We start from the raw sequence: 19,389 nt of genomic DNA on the forward strand, positions 1-19,389 counted from the left end.
TAAATCGTGCTTAACTAGTTAAAATTTAATAGAAATTATTGTGCTTAATTAGCCATGTACATTAAAAATATTAAATTAGTTTTTACTTAATAAAAATCTCAACGTAGATGTATCTTTGGAGGGAGACGCATTTGCATGTCTGAGTGCGCAAGAATAAAATTTTCTGGCAAGTCATTACCCAAAAAAAAAAAACCAATAAAGTAAGAAGAGAATTGAGTTCCCAGACGTGTTCGTTTCATTGATGGCAGCACGCCGCAGCCCTGTGATTGGCAGATTGCTTTGCTGGCAAGCCATTCGGAACAGGAATGGACAAAACGAAAAATTTGCTTGCTCAGTTTTTTTTTTTTAAACAAGAAATGGACCAAAAAAAGTTGGTGTGATTTAAATTCAACCGACTAATTACATCTAGGTTATATACTATTTTCATTGTCAAAAAAACATGAAGGTTTTTTTTTTAAAATGAATTACCTTTCAACAACATTAGTTAATTATTTTTAAAATGATATTATCTTTTTGTTTTTTTTTTTTAATAAGACTTTAACTTAAAAATAAATAATAAGATAATTTATTTATTAAAAATATTTTAAAATACACTAATTAAATATTGAAATATTAAAATATGTTTAATTTTTTTAACATTCAACCACTAAAAAAATTATTTTATATTTTTTAATAAAAAGAGGTACAACCAACAACCAACAACCAACTCCATATAATAAATACGAGTATATATATTCCCATTGCCTGTCGTGAATTACAATAATCAGTTAAGTGAGTATTCATACAGTTGTTGCTTCCTCGAAAATCGTTGGTCTAACATCTTAAATAGAATTTTTTTTTTTTTTAAGAAATAGAAAAGGTTTTGAACCCAATAAAGGCGAAAAAGCGAGACAACTCCTATTCCCCTTCGGCCAACCCACCCAAACGATAGCGTTTGGGCCTTCAGTAAGAAGCACCCATTGAATGAGACATTACATTATTTGTTCTGTTCTTTTTTGAACACTTACAAGTTTGATTGAAAGAAGCCCATAATCACCAGCACATGGAATTTAGCCCGTAAGAAAGAAAGATTTTTTATTTTAAAACAATGATTGTAGGATAATGGTGGGCTCAGCCCGCAGGGGCGGATTAAATTTCGGGTAGACATGAAACAAGCTTTCCATCTTACAAAAAAAAAACAGAGAGAGAGATGAAATGATTAATGGTTTAATCAATTTTATAAATCAATTATACATCACAATAGAATAAATTATATTTTAAAATTAATCATAATAATCAATTTTTTCTAACAGATATCCAAATGGGCCTGTTTTGATATTTTTAATAAAATCATGATTTCAAGTTCTAATTAATTTTGTCACGTATAATGAATGTGTGGATATTTTTTGAAAAATATGATTTTACATTTATAATTGATTTTAATATATAACAGAAGTGTTTGGGTATATCTTGAAAGAAAAAATCATGGTTTTAGCTTCTATAATTGATTCTGACCCTTATCCATGCATTAATAAAACATAAAAACAATTTTGGATAATGAAATTGCGCCTATGAAATTGATAAAGTTTATGGCAAAAGTAGTAAGATTTTACGTTTATTTTTTTATATCTATAAGGCAAAATTTATATATAATGCAGAGTACTAAAACTTGAAGAGATTCAGATTGAAATTGAAAAAAAAAAAGTGAAATTAAGACATAATCATGTTTTGACAAGGCAAAACATTATGGGCGATTAGTTTATGTGTTCAAATATTCAAACCGGTTAATTACTTGTTCTCAAATCTCAATCTTGGGAAAAAATAACATACTACATCGATTGAACCTAATTTTGCTTTATAAACAAATTATCAAACACTCTAAAGTGCCACGTCATTATTGCTTTGACAATCAAAAAATAGTTCAAATTAAACGCATTAATGATGAATACTAATTGCTTATATTTTAAATACATGTAGTGTGTGTATTCTCTTCTTATCCAAGTAATTCTCTTTTTATGGAAATAACATTATATTCTGCAATCATGTAATAGAGTACGGGTATTCTTCAAATTAAATGATTACAATCAACGGAGATAAAATAAGAAGGTTGAATTATTTGTGGAAGATGAAGTTAATGGAAAGAAACGCGAAATGGCTTGTGAAGCAATGGCGCGTTTTCCACGCGGAAAGCCTCTGCCACCAAATAACTATACATTTTGATGCCTTATATTGCCATTCACACAATTTTCTCTTGCCCTTATATTTTAATTATTATGACCACATTCATTGCACAACTTACTTTTAATTTTGTATATCCTCACAGTTACGTTTCAACCAACTCAACTTATAAAATAATCTCAAAGAGGATCTATAGGTTTGTGTGATCTGTAGAGAACATGCCAATATTTCTTAAAGGGCGATCATTAATCATTTTGACTGGGATAAAATATTTGCTATATATCCTCAGTAGAGATCAAATTGAAATTTGATTAACATTCTATCAAGGATCAGATCATAAATGCTAAGGTCACAAAACATCACAAATGTTCACTTTTAGATTATGATTGATCACATGAGGAAAATTAAAACAAACTTTTGGAATCGAATTAATCAATCTGATATAACATATATACGTCTCTTTTTGTTACTTTGGCATGCTACGAAACCTTGAAATATATAGGAGTTGACCAAGTTAACTGAAATCCACTCCAACGTTGAAGAGTCTACATTCGGATCATATGTGGGAGTGTAAAGAACAAGCTTCGATCTTCACATAGCTACGTGCAACGCAAATCAAGATAAGCATTACTCAAAACCAAGAGCTAGCTAGCGTTACGATCACACTAAAGAATGCTCCATATCAGTCAAAAAGCAACGGCACGCACATATAATATGGCGAAATTAAGTTACAAGACACTTGGACACACAATATACAGATTGACTTATGAACGACATCCCTGCTAATTAAAATGTGAAGGGTATAAGAGAAGAAAGTGATAGAACTTTGTCATCCAATCAACGCATAATTTTGCCATGTACTGGTGCTGAGGGAGACGAACCGCTTTTTGAGCAGTGATTAGAGGCCTTTATTATCTTTATTCTATACTACACTACCTTTAATTCGGGATATTAATCAAACACGCTTACTTGGACTATATTCTCGTATTTATTATTAATCTCTTGACAATGATACAGTAATTTCCAAATATGCAACTTTCTCCACTAACATCAATTTAACTCGGTTTTTATAGGGAATTGAAATTTCATATGTCGGTTCAATATCTGTGTTTCTTTATATGCTTGCATTGTAAATTATATAGAGTAAAATATATCCCTCCTTATTACCAATTAGTACACCAAGAAAAAATTTAAGCAAGATTTTGAGAAAATTACACCATTTTAAAATCCTTAACATAAAACTAGAGCCGTAATTCGAGCCAAGCTGACGGGCTAGCCCGAATTGGCTCGAAAAATTTTAGGGCTGGGCTTAAAAAAAAGGTATTTTTAATGTTCGGGCCTATTCGGGCCGGCCCGAATACCCGAATAAAAAGTTATATTTTTTAAAATATATATAATATAATAAATATTAATTAATTTTTTAAATTTTAGATCATTTTATACTAAAATAGCATATATTTGAGTCATAGACATCATTTAAGTATTAAAAAATATATTTTATATTTTTTATAAAATAAAATAATTAATTTTAAAGTAAAAAAAATAATTAAAATAATTTTTAAAATTAAATTCGGGTATTTGGGCCACCCAAAGCCCGAAGAAATTCAGGTCGGGCTTGGCTATTCGGGCTTTTCGAGGAGTCGGGCCTGTTCCGTTCGGGCTTATTCGAGTCCGGCCCGCCCGAATTTTCGGCTCTACAAAAAATGAAATTTTTTTTTTGTTCTTAATAAAAGATGAAGTTAGAGAAGGTAATTCTTTTTTTAATTTTTACCCCTCATTTGTTTGTTGTTTGAATTTTTAAATAATAATTTATTATGATTATTAAGTACAAAAAAGAATAAAATTGAAAATTTTCATATTTTTATTTTATAATTTTAAAGTCATAACTAACTTAACTCGTCTTATATTAAGTATTGTAAAGGAAGTATTTGCTGTTAACTTATTCATTAATAATGACATGGTACGCGGACAGAAGATACAGTTTCCATAAAAGAATAAAAACGGTCTCCATACAAGAACTTGGTGGAAAAGCCAGCAGACGGCTAATACAAAGTAAAATAATGAAAAAAGTGATGGGACTAAAAAACAAGAAGGGTATCAAATTAAAAGTCTCGATGCAAGGTGGTGGTGGTCTCGTGCGAGAAAGAATCTCCCTTTTGTTTATTTCAAATATACCCGGCGCAACAGCAGGATAATCCATGTGCGTCTTCTGTATTTATTATGTTCCTCTCCTTCTCTTGTTACGTTCAATTCATCCATCATCATCATTTTCTTCATCACTCACACATGGGAAACTGTTTGATCAGAAACAACCAGATATCAGCACACGACGATGACATCTACGATGACGCAGTAGTTGAGCAAATGAAGACATCTGATTCCTCGTTCAAGTCTGAACCTGCAGCAGCAATGCATGAAGAGAGCATGAAGAAGAAGAAGAAGCATAAGAAGGTAAGTTTTGAATTACAGAATAAAGATGAAGAAAGAAATGGTAAACAGATTCGCAGCAGAAGTGGGTCTGTGAGGATAAGATTGGTGGTGACTCAGGAAGAGTTAAAGAGGATATTGAGCTCTGAGAATGATACTCAGCAAACTTCTCTTGAGCAATTACTGAGTTCTGTGAAACTGGGAGGAAGCAGAATCTGTGAGGTTACTGGAGATGATGATGGAGCCATGAATGCTTGGAGGCCAGCTTTAGATAGCATCCCAGAGGATATCAGTCAATGAAGTAGTGTGCGATAACTAGTCACAGAAAATCTGACTCTCTTGTGAACAATGACAATCTTTTTTCAGTTTTTGTTTAATGTAGGATGGAGTATATTTGTACTGGCTCCTCGCCAATGATGAACTAGCTCCAACTCTTGACTAGTAGAGAAATGTAAAAGGGGCCCTTGTGACTTTCAATAGGTTCATGGTTTCTGCGTTCTTCAAAATTGAACCCTTCTTTGTTCTGGCAACCGTTTTTCTTCTCTCAAATTTGAAAAACATTACTCACTTCTCTAATGTTCTCATGGACATGTAAACTTTTTGATGTGATTTTCTTTTATTGGTTATGGGAATTTAGGAATTTTTTAATTAGAAACAATCGTGTTATATGAGTGAACATTAAATATGAACACCTCTTTAGCAGAGATTTAAAATTTAGTTTTTTACGATATGAGGGATTAATTTCTTTCATTAAACCCAATCCTGTTTGCTTATGCAATTTTTTTAGGGTAACTTCTACCAATTATTAAATTAGCCAATACACAAAACAATCCCTCCTATGCCACCGTGGTTAGAGTAATTGAGAGAGTTCCATCTGCAAAAAGATTGAGTCATGACCTAAGCCAATAAAAAAGGAGGAGGATCCGAAACAGAGATTTTAAAAGGCTCAATATATGATTCAACTCTAAGAGCAATCGCTAATGACAGACAGTTTTATTTTTTGTAATTTTTTGTGGATTATGGAGTGAGTGAAAAGTACATTACTTATGAGGAAAAGATGATTTTTCTCGATCAAGATCACAACGACATTAGACGGTGAGTTCAATATTTGTTTGTTGAATTTTTTCTATATTGAGTAGAGTCTTGCTTTTCCATTCCATGGACAACAAGAGAGAAGACAAACTTGACCAAAAACAAAACAAGGGGTTAGAGAATGTATGTGCAGGGCCCAAATAGGCCCATGACTATTAGCAACCCATCCTATAATGCATTATGAGAATTTGATCCCAGCACGAGGGTATTTCGATCACAGAAAATATCTTCCCATGAAAATTCTTAAATTCCAAAGGGTTTCTTCTTCTCCTTCTTTTTCCCTTGAAAACATGGCCACAAATAACCATTCAAAAAAAAAGAAATCAAAACATGTCTTGTCTCGTGATGATTTGGCACCTGAAGGTGAATCGTCAAAAATTAAAATATAAAATTGTCATCTGGTATCTAATAAATAAGTCAATCTGCACGTTTATTAACTTTTTTAAACATGTAGTTAAAAATAATTATCCAATTTCAGAAAGGTTTGGAAGGATGATTTCGATGGAATTTGGTCTTTCTTCATTGCACCAAAGCAAGCCTTTTTAAGTTTTCCCTTTTTGGTCCCAGCTCATCAGGATAATTCTGTCTTGCCCAACAAATCCTTGTATAATCTAAAATTTGATCAAATTAATTTATTCATTCATTTAACTAGAGCCTCCCATAAATATATTTTGGCGCGCATATAAATATTTAAAAATTTTATTATTTCATCCCGATCAAAGAAGTGCAATAAAACAACAGCAGAAGCAATTGAATTCGTATCTATGTTGTATAATGACTATATTTTTATATGTGAAAAAACAATAGTAATTAAATTAAGTCGAGGGAACTCAACCCCCCTTAAACAAGATAAGATTTAAACCTTGTGCGTGAAAAAATCATTATTTGGTTATCCCTCAAAAATTTATTCAAACTACATTTAAAATATGTTTTCATCAAATCCAATAAATAGTCTGATTTTAAAGTAGACTTTTGTCATATAAAAATTGAAAACCAGATATCTCAAGTAGACCTAATATTAATACTTATAAGTGATTATGTGACCTTATAATATTATCATATATGGTTATAAAAAAGGAAGGGGAAAAAAAACAGAGAAGAACGATGCTATATGGCTTTTTTTAATTAAAAAAACACTTTTTGGGATGCAGTCGTTTTTTAATCCTTGTTGGCTGAAAGCAATGCGTGTGGTTGAAAAATCCGAGAATGACTATGAATGATTAGAGGCTAAATTAAAGTTAATTTATATAATTAATTTGATAAGATTTGATGGGGTGTAGTGGCGAGCAACAGAGAAAATGGGCAAAAATAGCAAAATATTAAAAACTGGATCAATCATTAATTTAGTAAAACACTGATTTAAACTCAATGGTCAAGATCATGATCAAATCAATCATAAACAAAATATTTTATTAATTCAATCAAAATAAATTACTGTTTTGTTTTGTTTTTTCAGTTGAATATTTGGTTTATTTGGATTGGTTTTTTTAATTTCTGTTAAACTGGATATTGTGTTTTTCTTTTAACATGCTTTAGTGTGTTAGGTTGTATCAGTAAGTTTTTTTGAGCATTTTTTTGTTTTGGTCATTAGTGTGTGTATTTTTTTTTTTGTAATTAATAAGATTGACTCTTTTTTTTTTTATATAAGAAAAAACTGCTCAGATTGTGCTTTTTTTTTTTTTTTGAAATGAACCGAGCGAGTTGATTTCAATACTGTGAAAAAAGAGTTTTGGCAATGGGCCCAAACGACACGCGTCACGTTTTTGCAAAACCCTATTTGGTTTGTCTCTGTCCTTTTCCCTCCCGCGCCTCTCCCCAGCTTCGAAACAAAATCCCATCTCACAAAGTCACATGGCTTCACTCATCCCTCTCCCTCCACATGTTTTCCCGCCTCTATCTATTAAAATCCCCCAACCCCATCTCTCTCCCTCATCTCATTCTTCCTCTCTCTCTCTCTTCCGCTCTCTCACTTCTCAATTTTAGTCCTTCTTTCTCTACAATGATCAGAACTAGAGGTCTTCAGTTGCCCAGAGCTCATAGTTTTCACAAGTACCTTAAACCCGGAGCCCTCGCCCGCATCCGTGACTCCCGAATTACTGCTCGATCGCACCGCCTTAGCTTGCTCTGCCAGATCTCTCTTCGCCCCCCCTCAACGCCGTCGTCCCCGCGTTCAACCGATGCTCAGTCTCAGGTCAACGTTGCCGAGGGCTCCCCTTGCTTTGCCGGGAGGACCTACGGTCCACGTTGCCCGCAACGGAAGAAGCTCGCCGCCGCCAAGTACGTGTTGTTTGTTACCGCTGCTCCTTCCAATCTAGCCCTGAATTCGCCCCATCTCATCGCCGATTCTTTTATCAATGACGTTGTTGCTGCTAATTAATGGTGATTGTTCCTTCTGTTGAAAAGTTGAGGCAATTCTGTTGTACAACGCAGAGCAGTCTAGATTTGTAGATGTCCGTTCCTTCTGGGTACTTCGAATTATGTGGGAAAAAAAAAATTTACTCAGATAGGACTGAGAGTCTGAAATCAATAATAAAATTACAGGAGTCGCAATTTTGAATTTTATGCCAAGCTTTTCCCCTCAAGTTCATTTATGGCCTTGATGATTGTTTATATGCGATTATTAGATTTGGAATTTGGATTGAATGGTCGTTGGATTGAGCACATAAATCTGATTTGAAAGCAAAGAGGCAAAATGCTACCTCCTATGGTCTATCTGGATGTGTTTAATCATGAATATACTTTCCGAAGGTGTTTACTGTTTGGGAATGCAACAGAACAAGCAATTACTAGTTTTAACATAAACTTCCATAGTTTAATTTTTTTTTTTTTAAAGCCTTCTAATCCAGGGTGTGTTTGGTTGGGGTTTTTGGACCTCTCATTTGGTTGACATATTAGAGAGGAGGGGAGGCACGATTTACGCTCCCTTCCCCTCTTCCCCTGCCATAAGTCCGTTTAATAAATAAGATTTACAAAAGAAAAAAAAAGATATTATACAATGAGATTGATTGCTCAAAGCATAGTTTCCAAATGAATCAATATCAATGTGATTAACGATTAGAAACAATATATTATTACCCAGAACAATGAAATAATATATAGATACATGTGCATATATAATTATATATCAATCCATGATTTATGTACTATAATGTTGTTTTAATATATTTTGAGTACTATGAAATCTCATCCAACCCATTAAGCATGTATATTTATGGACAGTTTAATATAAGAAGTACAAACGGATTGAACCCAAATTCTCTTTTAATTAAATGGGCAGAATTTGAGTATTGCCTATTCAAGATGCCGAGCCTAAAAATGAAAATGACTCAGTTTGGCCTGTTTCGATGTTTCCATCTCCAATTCTTATCTGCACAAAATTTAGACAGAAATTTGTATAACTATCATCATATTTCAATAGTCCACCTTTAAAATAACCCAAGACAGAAAGGACGTGGAGGAACAAATCTGAAGGAATAATAGCATCAGATCAGAGGTCCCGCAAATAAGCTCGTTGCAACCTGCAGCTCCAGGTAGTCACTTGCGAGTAGCAATAGCAGCAGATCCCTGTCTGAGCGGATTGTAGACACTGAATTCACCGAAATCCCTTCTACCACTGGCAAATATATTTTGTCCGTAATCAAATCCTTGGAACAAAGGGTTAATAATAATTCAGTTGCTACACATCATACTATAAGTGCAGCATGAATAACAATCTAATGGCAGTCGAATAGTAAACTAAGGAAGTTTCTGAGTTTTAGAATTTTATAAGAACAAAACAATCAAGTCAGAAACATTTTCAACAGCAACAGGGTAGTTTCTGAGTTTTAGCATATTGTATATTCCCACAATTGCACGATGAGGCAGATAAACCTCAATACTCTGAACCTTTTTGGTTTTCCAGAACCTCCATACTTTGAACTAATTAACTAAATGCTCAGCATGCATCAATTATGCCACATCAACAATTTATGCTACTAACTAAGCAAACAAACACTGTCTAATCATTAGCATACCTGTGATTTATGTCCCAGCCAGCAGGTAGAAACCGTGGTTTGACAGCTTCAACAAAAACTTGTCTCCATCTCTGACAAAACTGACGAATGCCATCCTCGCCGTATTCCTTCAATAAATGTTCAACAACTTGCTTCCCATGTGGTCCGTGTCCTAAGAGTGACAGCTTTGAATTATGTTTCACTTGAGCGGACTCTTCATCTCTAAAAGATAAGTCATCGCTTCCATTTGGAGCCCTTTCGCTTAGACAACTGTCATCAGCATTTACAGCAGCACTTAGGTCATTAGAATCTGAATTTTTATCAGCACTTGCATGTTCAGCTCCATTAACTCCTAGATCAGAAGATACTGTGCGGTTTCTGACATCATCCTTTACTATAATAAGTTCTCTACCTAATCCATTGCTTGTTGCTTTATTTGCAGATGAACCATCTAGAGCATTAAAATTTGATGTGTCCCCAACCCCAATTGTTGGCGTGCAATCACCTTGATTTTCATATACTGTCTCCACAGCAGTACCTCTTACTGAATGCTTAAATGAATATCCTCTCTTCTTCTCAAATCGTCTTCTCTCATGTGGACTCATGCCAACTAGCAAAGCTCTCTCTAAATCTTCTTCAGATATGTCCCTCCCTCCATAGTACCTCTTCACAGTCTTCAAACAAAATCACAAATATGACAAATACCAATGCTTATGGATTAGACTTAAAAAAGCTGCTCAAGAACTTTTGCAAACAATGACAATCAGTTCTTAACTATAGAAATCCAGGAAAAAAGATAATCTAATTTAGAGCCCATGTTTGAACACTTCAAAGACCATGTGCCATCATGTCAGGTCTGTGACAAACACGAATCTTACTGAACACTTACAGACAGAAATAAGATCATACCTCAGTCAGTTCATCACGGCGATTGGGAGGCATTCTTGGTCCATGGCGCAGAAGAGCCATGGCTGCTGTTCGCAACTGTAAGGGAGAAACACCTCCCTCTTCAAAGGCTACTTCAGATGCTTGTCCTGGATCGATTACCCTCTGAACATAGAGAGGAATCCCAAATTCAGCTGCTATCTTTCTCTTGTATTTCTCTGCAGCAGCATGAGCAACTTCATGACAGTCCACACAAAGCAGGACAATATCATGAGAACGATGGCTTTTCAAATGCTCAGGAAAATGTATTCTATAGCACGATGGGATTATCCGGTACCGCAAGTAGTGATTTCCTTCACCACAGCCAACACATATGTTTTTCTTGCTCTGGATATAAAAATCATTGTCTTCATCCTCTGGGCGACCTTTTGGTTCAAAAAGAAGCATTATAGCAGGTGGATCGTCATCAATTAGTTTTCCCAGATCCCGATTCAGATACCTGTAAAATAGAACATTAATCTGCGAAAAAAAAAAACCCCCACTTTTACAAATAAAACAGAAGCAAGTGAAAAGTGCACTTACCATTCAAGCTTCCTCCTATCACAGTAACAAAGCAGCCGCCCATCATTAGCATAGATCCGACAATTATGATAAACAGGAGATTTACAGGAGAATTTCTGAACAAACAAATCTCGAGAAGCCTTCCGAGAAACTTGTTTCGAGTTTTTTACACTATGATGTTTATAGGCTATCATAGGTCTCGGATTACTGCTAACCAACAAAGAATAATTAAATAGAGAAATGGGACAACTCCCATTTGGACCAAGGCACTTCTGAAGAATCACTGAATAAATATCTTCAGTGCTAGCTAAATTGTCTGTAAGTAAATCATAGAAATCACTAAGGTGGCTACCAACAATAGGAGATGGAGAAGAGAAGAAAGAATTGACACCCATTTCTATATTGATATCAGCCTGAGCTATGCCATTGCATATTTCAGAGTCACTTGTTGGAGGCTTATTTGCCAAAGCAACAATTGCCTGGTCTGATAATACATATTTCAAGCTCTCATCATGGACACGAGCCTGTAAAGATGAACATACGACAAAACAATCAGCCTATATGCAATTTCCTTATGGAATACCTTTAAACTCTACATTAAAACATAGAACTCAAGAATTATGAGCCTCTTCATGAGAAATAAAACTTAATGCACTAATAGAAGATTAATATCACAACCACTGCAACCTGGAAATAGCAAAGTAACGTTTTTTCACAAAATGAAATATCAAAGTAACTATATGAATAAATAAATATATTTTCTCATAAAAATAAGTCAAATACATATAAAATTCCAGGAACTCCACAGTCAAAGCAAAATCAAATATTATTTCTGTTATACAAGAAAAACGATATGGAGATTATGCCTGGGTGGTGGCAAAAGATGATGCTATCCCTATTGATCAAGTCAATCAACAGACCTTGTTTTAGAATATATATATATATATATGTATGTATGTATGTATGTATTCATTACATGATGCGCAAGTGAATCTGCCTAGGCCAATTAAATTATTTCAGATATTATTTTTTAATACTCTACCTAAGTAGCATCAAAAGGATTTGATGTGGGACAAAACTCCTTGAGAGAAGTATTTGGTACGGAAACATACAGACAGTGACACTAATTGAGGCTTAATGGCTCAGCCAAAAGCAGACATCAGCATATGTAAAATTACAATGAATATATTACTTAGTTTTCCATATTCTTCAGAGGCTAAAGAATGTAACAAGAGAAATTTAAGCCTAATTGTTTATATACTAATTAACAACATTCATAAATTTTCTCTAATTAACGATCAGATTGTTCTTAATAAATTTAAGATAAATTTTAGCATATCAAAGGCAACCTCAGCTGACCATGGTAAACCCCTTTCCTACCTCATTATTAGATTACTCTGAGGTTCACTTTTGACTTTGTCTATTGTAGTAATAAGATACAAACAAAATTTCATGGAGAATCCTGAAATCTCTTTGACCACATAGCATAAACTTCTGCTCTGTCTCCTAATTATTTCAAGCATTTAATTAAACTTAAAACAGAGTCGAGGTATACTGATCTTTAAAGTCGGAGAACCATTCTTAAATTGTAGCCACGTTTCAGAAGCATTTACAAATTTTAACTTACCATCACATCTCTCCATGCACATAGTCGCCTCACAAAATTCTGAAACTGAAGTTAGAATAAGAAGTTAGTCTGTAAGAACAATATAGCAAACTATAGAGACACTACTTCAAGCTTGTACCAGAAGAATCAAACCTGGGTTTCACTGGAAACTGGAGAACTCTCACCACCCACATATCGTGAAAATAATGACAACGCAGCAGATTCCCCAGGAGAAGCTTCAATCTCTTTTGTGAAAAGTTGCAAACAAGTCATGTTGGAACGTCGACTAGCCTCGTGAAGAAAATGGAATTTGTCATCGGAACCAGAGTTTTCTGATACAATAAATTCAGAATTTTGGTCCAACCAATTTCAGAAAGGTAAGTCCTAAAGAGTAATCAAGTAGACAGTGTAAAGGGAGGCTCGTTAGCCAATGCAACATGCTAATAAGCCTAATATTGTATGAAAGAATAAAAAAAGACATCTTGGACTTCTACTTCTTTTTTTTTTTTTTTGGTGGTCTCATCCCTCACAACATCAAACAAGATGGCATACCACCGTCCAGCTGTTTGAGCTCAGTGATCAAACAATTTGCAATATATAACAAATAGTGTGCATCTGTCTGTGCATAATGTATCATTGCTGCTGAGAGGGGACGTTGTCTCCAGTCTTCACGCTGCAATTAAATTTTGAAAAAAATAAGAAAAAAATGAAAAAGAAGAAGAGACAAAGAAGTAGCTAGGAGAAGCAAGCCAAGACGATAGCCAATATAGTCTAAGTAGCCAAAAAATTTTCAAAAACGGAAAATAGTCCTTGTGCCTATCCATAAAAAAAAAAACTGAGGTTAAACTATCTTACATTTATTGATATAACTTGTCTTAAAGAATTTTCAATTTTCAAACCATAGTAAATATCCAGGTCATTAACAAACAACAAGAGCCTTATTCTACTAAGAGAGGCTGCCTACATAGATTGCAAGACCCCATTGGAATTGATATCAATCACAGTCCAAAGTCCATCCAAATGTTTTGGCTTTATTTAAAATATTTCTAATGTTTCCTTCGCTCAATTTAACGAACTCAATCCTTAACCTCAACTACTTTGGGGGGTAAGGGGATCAAAGTCCTTTAAAAAGTTATATTTTATTTCCAAGTATATCAAAATCATGAACGAAGTATATATGACTATACAAACTGAATCTGTCATTGAAAAAAGGTTTAAAAAGTCATTACAAGAAATGTAACCTGAATAGGAAGTTAGATCTTTGGCACCATTCTGGATAAGATATTTTCATTCTTTGGGGATATGCACATACAACAACAACAACAACAAGCCTTTATCCCACTTGCCAAAAATTATAAATGCACAATTAACACTCTGCTGTGCACTACAGATAAATCAATAACAAAGTTTAGACGTTACATTTCATTAACATAAATCCACGCTATTTAAGTTAGCTAAGGCCTAAGCCTTTGTCTAGGACACCCAATGAATTCATCCGATAAAGGAAAATTGCACATGATCAATGTCAAACCTGATATAATTTATTTGTCGTAACACCACAATAAGTTTCTAGTAGATATGCAAGTGATTTCTGTGGTTTCGACAGCACCTCACATGCCTGCATTACAGGAACACAAATTGATAGAATAGAAGGTGCCAATCCGTGGGACAATGCAAACTTTTCTTGTCACAATCATGCTTAGAAAGACCTTTCTACAAGGTGCATAGCATGTAAGACACATTCCAGTAACATTGTAGTTAGCTCACCTTTGAAGTATCAAAGAGATTAACAACATAGATATGAAAATCTCGCTGGAGCCAGACAATGTCGTTATCAGCTCCATGAAACACCTATTCACAAATTTTAACATGATTAAACACAGAAATACTAATCAACTGTAGGATGTTCTCTGTGAATAACAAAATCTAATCCCAAGAGAACCAGGCATCATCCACACACTTACATATGTTAATGACCACTCTATCTAAAATGTTTAAGCCATTAGGTGAAAGCAGGGGATATGTTTTATTACAATCTCCAAAACAAACACGCTTGTGTGCGCACTGAAAAAGAAGAGATATAAACAATTCTCACAGTTTATTACCAAAACAAGTGTAAATCCAGCTGTCACAAAACTCAATTGTTTAAGTAGATAATTTTTTTTCATCAAAAGAGGGAGCAAGGTAAAACTATATACAGATAATTTCATGCAGATAAAATTGAATACGTGTTTCCCACTTCTATATAGTTAACCATTCTAGAAACGTGACAGAAATAACTTACATACTTTACAAATTAAAGGATTTGCAAAGACTGGGCGAAGAATGCCCATTAAATCATGCAGGGCAATTGTGTCGATCAAATAATCCTCCTGCGGAGTAGAAATCTGCTTGATGAAAAAAAAATTTATGACTATCAAAGATTGATCCCAAAAAATAATTAGCTCATAAAAATAGTTACCAGATAAGAAAACTTAAGACGAGCATAAATTGACCTGAATTAATGCTGTGAAGCCAAGAAAAGATCGCAAAGTATGTTGTTCTGTGTCCACAGCAAAGAACCTCTCTTTATTTAATACATTGACAAGTTCCTTTAATTGCAACTCTGTATCAATCCAGACATATGTATCTTTCTTCTTCAGTTCCTCAATCTCAGTACTGAATTCAAATTGAGGCTGAGGGTTTTTCAATAATGCTGTAATCTCTGCCTCAAAAGGATGGGAATTTGAAGGCCTCTCTGTGAAAACAACAATAAACTTAGCTTGATCAAAATATACGTTGACCAGGTAACCACCTGATGCAGCAAAATTGATATTCCCTTCATGATATTTGCGCAGATAAAGAATGAGGTTCGAATACTTATCAACTACTATGCACCTGAGTTTGCTGGCATCGAATTTTCTACCACGTACAATTGACCACTCGTAGCTCCGTTCAACACAATGTCTAGAACATCGTCGTTTAAATGTTTCTAAAAACATAAAATTTAACCCTTTTCTGGATCATTTTCATTTAGCAGAATCAATGGAATGAAACTGTAAAGTACTTTTTTGTCAATAATTTCCAATAGCCTTACCAAATTCTGCCATTTATGCACTGATTGCGCATTTACTTGACCGGACCAGGCTATTTTAAAAATTTCATAATAGTTTCAACTGATGAAAAAAGTCTATTGCTTTCCATCCAGAAATGCTACTTGAAAGATTTAATCCCATACAAAAATAAGAAAAGTAAGTTCAAAAATTATGTCTCCCGTACAATTTCTGACTTAGCATCAGTATTAAAAGACAATTTTTTTATGAAGAAACACATAAATTTTATCTATGACTCCTTCAGTTTCCTGGTACCAAATAAAGTGACGCCATTGTACATACAATGAGTAAGAAATGTACCATCGTTAGAGTCATTGAGCTTCAAGTGCTTGAACACAGTGTACGAGTTATCGGCTAATACCCGCTTAAAAGTACACTGTGGCTTTGGTTCAGCATGTAAGTAACACAAACTCCGCGGACACCTCCGCTTACGCCGACTCTGGTAGCGAGCAGTAAAATAGATTGACACAGCTGCCAAAGAAGCAATCGCAAACGCCACCCGCACCTTGTATCCGTACTCCATATTTCTCTTTTCTTGTTCTTCTTCGTCTTCTTTGACCCAGCTCTAACCAGCTCCGGTGTTTGTTCACAATACAGAGGAGACCCACTATCGGAGGCGGTGACTGTTGCCGCCGCGGCGCTCGTGGGGTGGGCTCATGTTATGTGGTGAAGCAACATTTTGACATCTATTCTGGCGAAAAAAAAGAAAAAACCCAAGAAGAAGAAGAAGGAAGTTGAGATCAGAGAGTCAGAAGCCCAGTTAGTTGATTTGTTCGGCATACAAAGCCCAGTCAGTTTAAGAGACTCAGATGAACGAGGGACTAAATTCTATACTCAACCTCTTCATTAAATAATTAAATGAGAAAAAAAATTCTAATTAAATCAAGACATACAAATATTTTATCTTATAAAAAATTCTTGTGATTAATATTATTAATAGATGAAAATTCAGTTTTCTTAATTTAATTGAATAAGAATATATTGAGCCTGTAAGGTGAAATATCTATAAGTCTTACTCTGATTAAATAATCAATGTGAAAAAAAAAAAAGGATTTGGCCGATGCATTGGATGTCACATTAATAATGAAAAATGTGATACTTTGAGAAAATGAAAGAATATGTATAAAGAAAACAATTTCGTTTATCAACTCGGCTTGGGGACCTAAATCACATGCTGAAGTATGAAATTTGGCTGATTCATTGGATATCACATTAATTCTGCTTTCCAGGAACATGAAGCAAGCAAGCAGAACATTAGGGCTTGTCCAAAACAATTTTTGTCTTATTATTATGAGAATTGGTATTTTGTAAAACTCATTTTGAGAGCAAAAAAATAACAAAAACATGTGTATTTGGCATTCTCATTTGTTTTTCAGAAAAATAATTACAAAATGCCCAAAAAATATTTTCCTTTTTCTATTGTTTAGAATAAGATTTGGCTTTTTTGCCCTTCAAAAGAGTTTTAAAATATACGTAGATTTTTTTTTGGTTTTGGGAAACAAAAAATTGATCCAAAAACAAGTTGTTAAACAAGCCTTTAATCACCATGCTCTTATTTTTTTTCGCTTGTAGATAAATTATGATTTATGAAGCGAATGCAATGTTACAGGTAAAATGAACCTGAAAGGTGTGGTGCCTCTAGGATGCCGATTTTTGGCCCCCCGAGGTGTCTTATGTTTTCAGGCAAATTAACGTTGCTGTAAATCATGTTATCATGTTAAGTTATATTAACCTCTATCTAGTTAATCAAAGCACCTGGCGGTGTGGTTCGGGAAGGAGAGGCAAGGAGAGATAAGAGATCGTGATATCTCTGAACCGGTTCAATGAGTGAGATTGGCATTAGACGAGTCAAGAAAATATATAAAGAGCCCTTTTAGGCCTTTACAAAAGCAAGCGTGTGGACACACGTCCACCGCTCCAATTTGAGGCGTAAGAGAAGGTTTCAAGAGCTTCCCGAGAATTGAGACGTGTGTATGAAACTGACACATCAAATTACCTTCCATGAGCCTAAAGAAGCTATCTACTGAAAATTGCTCTCTACTTTCTCCGCAGCGGCAGATGGTAACTTTACTTTCAACTCACTCCATAATTATTACTTTACATGAAACTCTATTTCTCCTTCATACCCACAATTTAATTTACGATCTGTTCTCACTAATTTAACTAATTTAAACATGCTTGCAAGTATCTTATTCGGAAGAGGCAGATAAAAGAAAGACAATGGATGAAGACGACATCTTAAAATTAAGCTCTTAGATCTCGACTTATATTTCGCATGAAACTGGCAAGAGAATTATGCAGGAATAAATTTAAAAAGTAGGTAGAATAGTGATGTAAGATTGTTAATCAACCCCTTGTGATTAGTTGAACTACATGTATAAATGCAGCCTTTTGGGTTTGGTCAGTAAGAACGCGATGAAGCAGAGCAGCACGGGTTTCTTCATGGATTAGTATGATTAACTCAGGAGAGAAAAGTTAAGTGCTAATAATTTCATTGAACAAAATCATAGAGGCCCCGCCATGAGCACACTCAACCATGTTTATGAAACTTGGTTGGGTCCTAGCCTAGTTGAAGTGGAACAAGTCAAAGTACATATAGTCTCTCACCACCAACCACCTTTGCTAAGCTCATATGTTAGCTAGGCTAGGTATTATATCTCCTAGGCATAATCTAATTTTTCTGGAAGGAGAGAAAGTACAGCCTTTTATTTGATTCGGAAATATGAACCATCATGCTCTCATGAATGGCTTGTTCATTTTGCTAACAAAAAGGTGCCGTTATTATTGCATAGGAAAAAAAAAAAAAAAAACCAATCACCTGATTAAAGTGGAGGCTTTTTATTGCAAAAGATTGATTTACACCGTTCGTGTGCGTGAGAGTGAGATGAGAGGGAGAGGGAGGGGGAGAGTTTTGACCTTTCGATTAGATAAAGAACAAAGAATGAGCAACAGAGGCATCTAGTTTGAGTCGGCGTGGGGCAAATGGGAAGTTGCTTTAAAAGACCAAACGAACGAGTGAGAAGGAACACTGTTACCCCAGAGTCCACAAGCAACTCTTAAAACTGGGAATTGAGAATGCGGTCTCTTATTTTTCTCTATAATAATAATTTCTACATTACAAATGTCATTTTTTATGTATCTTTTGCTTATAAGATTTTGGTAATTTTATTATTCCATTACACGACTCGATTGATTTGAATGATATCTTTTGCAATCAAATTTCACACTCTTTAGAATTTTAATACGTTCAGTATATACTAATGTGAAGCTGGCCTGTCTTTTTAAAACTTGAAGAAAATTGAAACTTCAATGCAATAAAGGAGCCCTTGATTGTGAATACCGTATTTTATCCTGACATTTTTTATTTTAATAATAAAATCAAAAAATATAAAAAAATAATAATACAAAAATGAAATTTAATCCCTTTTTAAGATTATATTTTCAAAAAATAATAATAATGATAATTTAACAAAGTCAAAAAAGAAAGGTTAAATCTTGAAAAAAGAAAATCTCTCCCAAATTATCTCAATCATTCAAGAATATTGGGAGTCTATTTTTGAGAGTTAACTTTTCTCTC

General features: G+C 34.3%; 3 protein-coding genes across 5 annotated transcripts; 2 read left to right on the top strand and 1 right to left on the bottom strand.

The window, feature by feature from the left end:
* The first annotated feature begins 4,299 nt into the window (after window positions 1-4,299).
* LOC129300355 (uncharacterized) lies at window positions 4,300-5,090 on the top strand. Its single transcript, XM_054938919.1, has one exon. It carries the CDS (start codon window positions 4,378-4,380, stop codon window positions 4,882-4,884), a length of 507 nt encoding a protein of 168 aa, XP_054794894.1. The 5' UTR covers window positions 4,300-4,377; the 3' UTR covers window positions 4,885-5,090.
* Window positions 5,091-7,543: 2,453 nt separating this feature from the next.
* LOC129300357 (uncharacterized) lies at window positions 7,544-8,238 on the top strand. The gene has a single exon (XM_054938923.1). The coding sequence runs from the start codon at window positions 7,556-7,558 to the stop codon at window positions 8,051-8,053; it is 498 nt and encodes a 165-aa protein (XP_054794898.1). The 5' UTR covers window positions 7,544-7,555; the 3' UTR covers window positions 8,054-8,238.
* A 679-nt stretch (window positions 8,239-8,917) lies between these two features.
* On the bottom strand, window positions 8,918-16,488 carry LOC129300356 (protein RRP6-like 3). Of its 3 annotated transcripts, none has more exons than XM_054938920.1 (12): window positions 16,113-16,488; window positions 15,216-15,457; window positions 15,009-15,107; window positions 14,488-14,571; window positions 14,252-14,338; window positions 13,273-13,393; window positions 12,874-13,052; window positions 12,742-12,786; window positions 11,136-11,638; window positions 10,578-11,052; window positions 9,690-10,342; window positions 8,918-9,289 (listed from the first exon to the last, which is right to left on the bottom strand). In XM_054938920.1, exons 1-12 carry the CDS (start codon window positions 16,333-16,335, stop codon window positions 9,211-9,213), a joined length of 2,790 nt encoding a protein of 929 aa, XP_054794895.1. In that variant the 5' UTR covers window positions 16,336-16,488; the 3' UTR covers window positions 8,918-9,210. The 3 variants fall into 3 exon arrangements, with proteins under 3 accessions (XP_054794895.1, XP_054794896.1, XP_054794897.1); XM_054938921.1 differs by having other exon boundaries at window positions 8,918-9,320; XM_054938922.1 differs by lacking the exon at window positions 16,113-16,488 and adding an exon at window positions 15,598-16,088.
* Window positions 16,489-19,389: the final 2,901 nt, after the last annotated feature.

This window comes from Prosopis cineraria, unplaced genomic scaffold (assembly GCF_029017545.1).
Source record: "Prosopis cineraria cultivar Desert tree isolate PC_DT_omini unplaced genomic scaffold, ASM2901754v1 PC1548, whole genome shotgun sequence".
Classification (NCBI taxonomy): Eukaryota; Viridiplantae; Streptophyta; class Magnoliopsida; order Fabales; family Fabaceae; genus Prosopis; species Prosopis cineraria.